Source organism: Priapulus caudatus, unplaced genomic scaffold (genome assembly GCF_000485595.1).
Source record: "Priapulus caudatus unplaced genomic scaffold, Priapulus_caudatus-5.0.1 Scaffold174, whole genome shotgun sequence".
Taxonomy (NCBI): domain Eukaryota; kingdom Metazoa; phylum Priapulida; class Priapulimorpha; order Priapulimorphida; family Priapulidae; genus Priapulus; species Priapulus caudatus.
The window spans coordinates 34,288-35,883 of record NW_014577235.1 but is presented as its reverse complement, the minus strand read 5'-3'; the positions used below and the strand labels follow the sequence as shown (position 1 = coordinate 35,883).

Below are 1,596 nucleotides of genomic sequence, written 5' to 3'. Positions count from 1 at the left end.
ATAGATAGATAGATGATAGATAGATAGATAGATAGATAGATAGATAGATAGATAGATAGATAGATAGATAGATAGATAGATAGATAGATAGATAGATAGATAGATAGATAGATAGATAGATAGATAGATAGATAGATAGATAGATAGATAGATAGATAGATAGATAGATAGATAGATAGATATAAATAAATAGATAGATAGATAGATAGATAGATAAATAAATAGATAGATAGATAGATAGATATATAGATATATAAATAAATAGATAGATAGATAGATAGATATATAGATAATAAATAGATAGATAGATAGATAGATATATTTTTGGGTATTTTTCTTTCAACCAAGTGGTCACAAACTGAGCGCTTTATTTCCCGGGCAACGCCGGGTGTCCTGCTAGTATGTTATATGGAAGCTATACGATTGATTCAGCATAAGAAATGCGTTTTCCATGTTTGCTTCCTGTGACCAGGGCCAAACCGCACCCTCACTCACCCAGTTTCATGTTGTATTTTTTCACCAGAACATCTCTAAAACCTGCAACATGTTTGCTAGATTGCGATTAGGAAGTTGTTGCAGTTACTATTGGCTGCCGTGAGCTAGACCAACCAAAATTCTTTTGTGTTATACAGAAGGTGTACATGCACAAGATTGGCAAGATGCAACCATTCAGTTCAAGAAATGTGCAAGGCCAGCCAGTATCTTGACTCACCCAAGTTCCCGCATGATTTTTTACCAGAATTTCACCTATACAACAAGTAGCAGGCTTGCTAGATTGTGATTTGGAAGTTGACGCAGTTACCATTGCCTGCTTTGAGCTAAAACGCAAGTAGACCGCCATGCACAGGTATTCATAAGGTAGGCAGTATAGTTTATGAACAATGTTACAGCAGCGTTTACACGCCTGCCAGATTACCTCGAAAGCATAGCCAGCGGCGTGATTTCCAACGAGGAGGTTACCATGGCGATATTGAGCCCTGGAGCCTCACGGTCGAGGATTTCCCTCGTTGCCTAGGTGATTAAATAATTAGGTGCACGTTAGATAAATTTAACAAGCATTCACACAGCTTAAATCAAATAACATAGTTTGGTGGCCATGAAAATGTCACAGCACTTCATTAAACGCTGTAATTCCGTACGGCTAATCCTATTTTCATTGATGGCTGCAAATAATGATATGTGCTCCTGGTGTGACACGAGTACGGCTGTTTTTACATATATCAGACGTGACACCACAGATGTAATAGAAATCAGTACAATTGCACAGTCATACCTCAGGTGTGACATCTCTTGGTGAAAAGCCTGTTCCTCCTGTAGTAAGAATAAGATCAACTTCCTTACTGTCAGCCCATGCCAGCAACTTTTCCTAAAAATCACATCGAAATTATTAGTATACTAAGACGTATTGCAATGATTAAGCATGCACTTCTGAAGTGAATACGTACGATGTACATCGGTCCTACACTAAGACTCAAGGGGTCGTTGTCGTATCAGGTACTACAGATATGTACCCGAGGTGCATATATGTATACACAAAGTGTACCAGACTTGTACTACAGAAGTGTACCCTAACCCTAACACTAACCCTAACCCTAA

The 1,596-nt window shown here is 38.2% G+C and overlaps 1 protein-coding gene across 1 annotated transcript in view; it reads right to left on the bottom strand.

The window, feature by feature from the left end:
• The window catches only part of LOC106806694 (gephyrin-like), a 25,451-nt gene that overhangs the window by 11,971 nt on the left and 11,884 nt on the right, over positions 1 to 1,596 (bottom strand). The window contains exons 4-5 of the mRNA XM_014808706.1: positions 1,274 to 1,366; positions 917 to 1,011 (exon numbers count right to left, since the gene is read on the bottom strand). Coding sequence (XP_014664192.1) covers positions 917 to 1,011; positions 1,274 to 1,366 — 188 coding nt within the window. The remainder of the gene's footprint in view (positions 1 to 916; positions 1,012 to 1,273; positions 1,367 to 1,596) is intronic.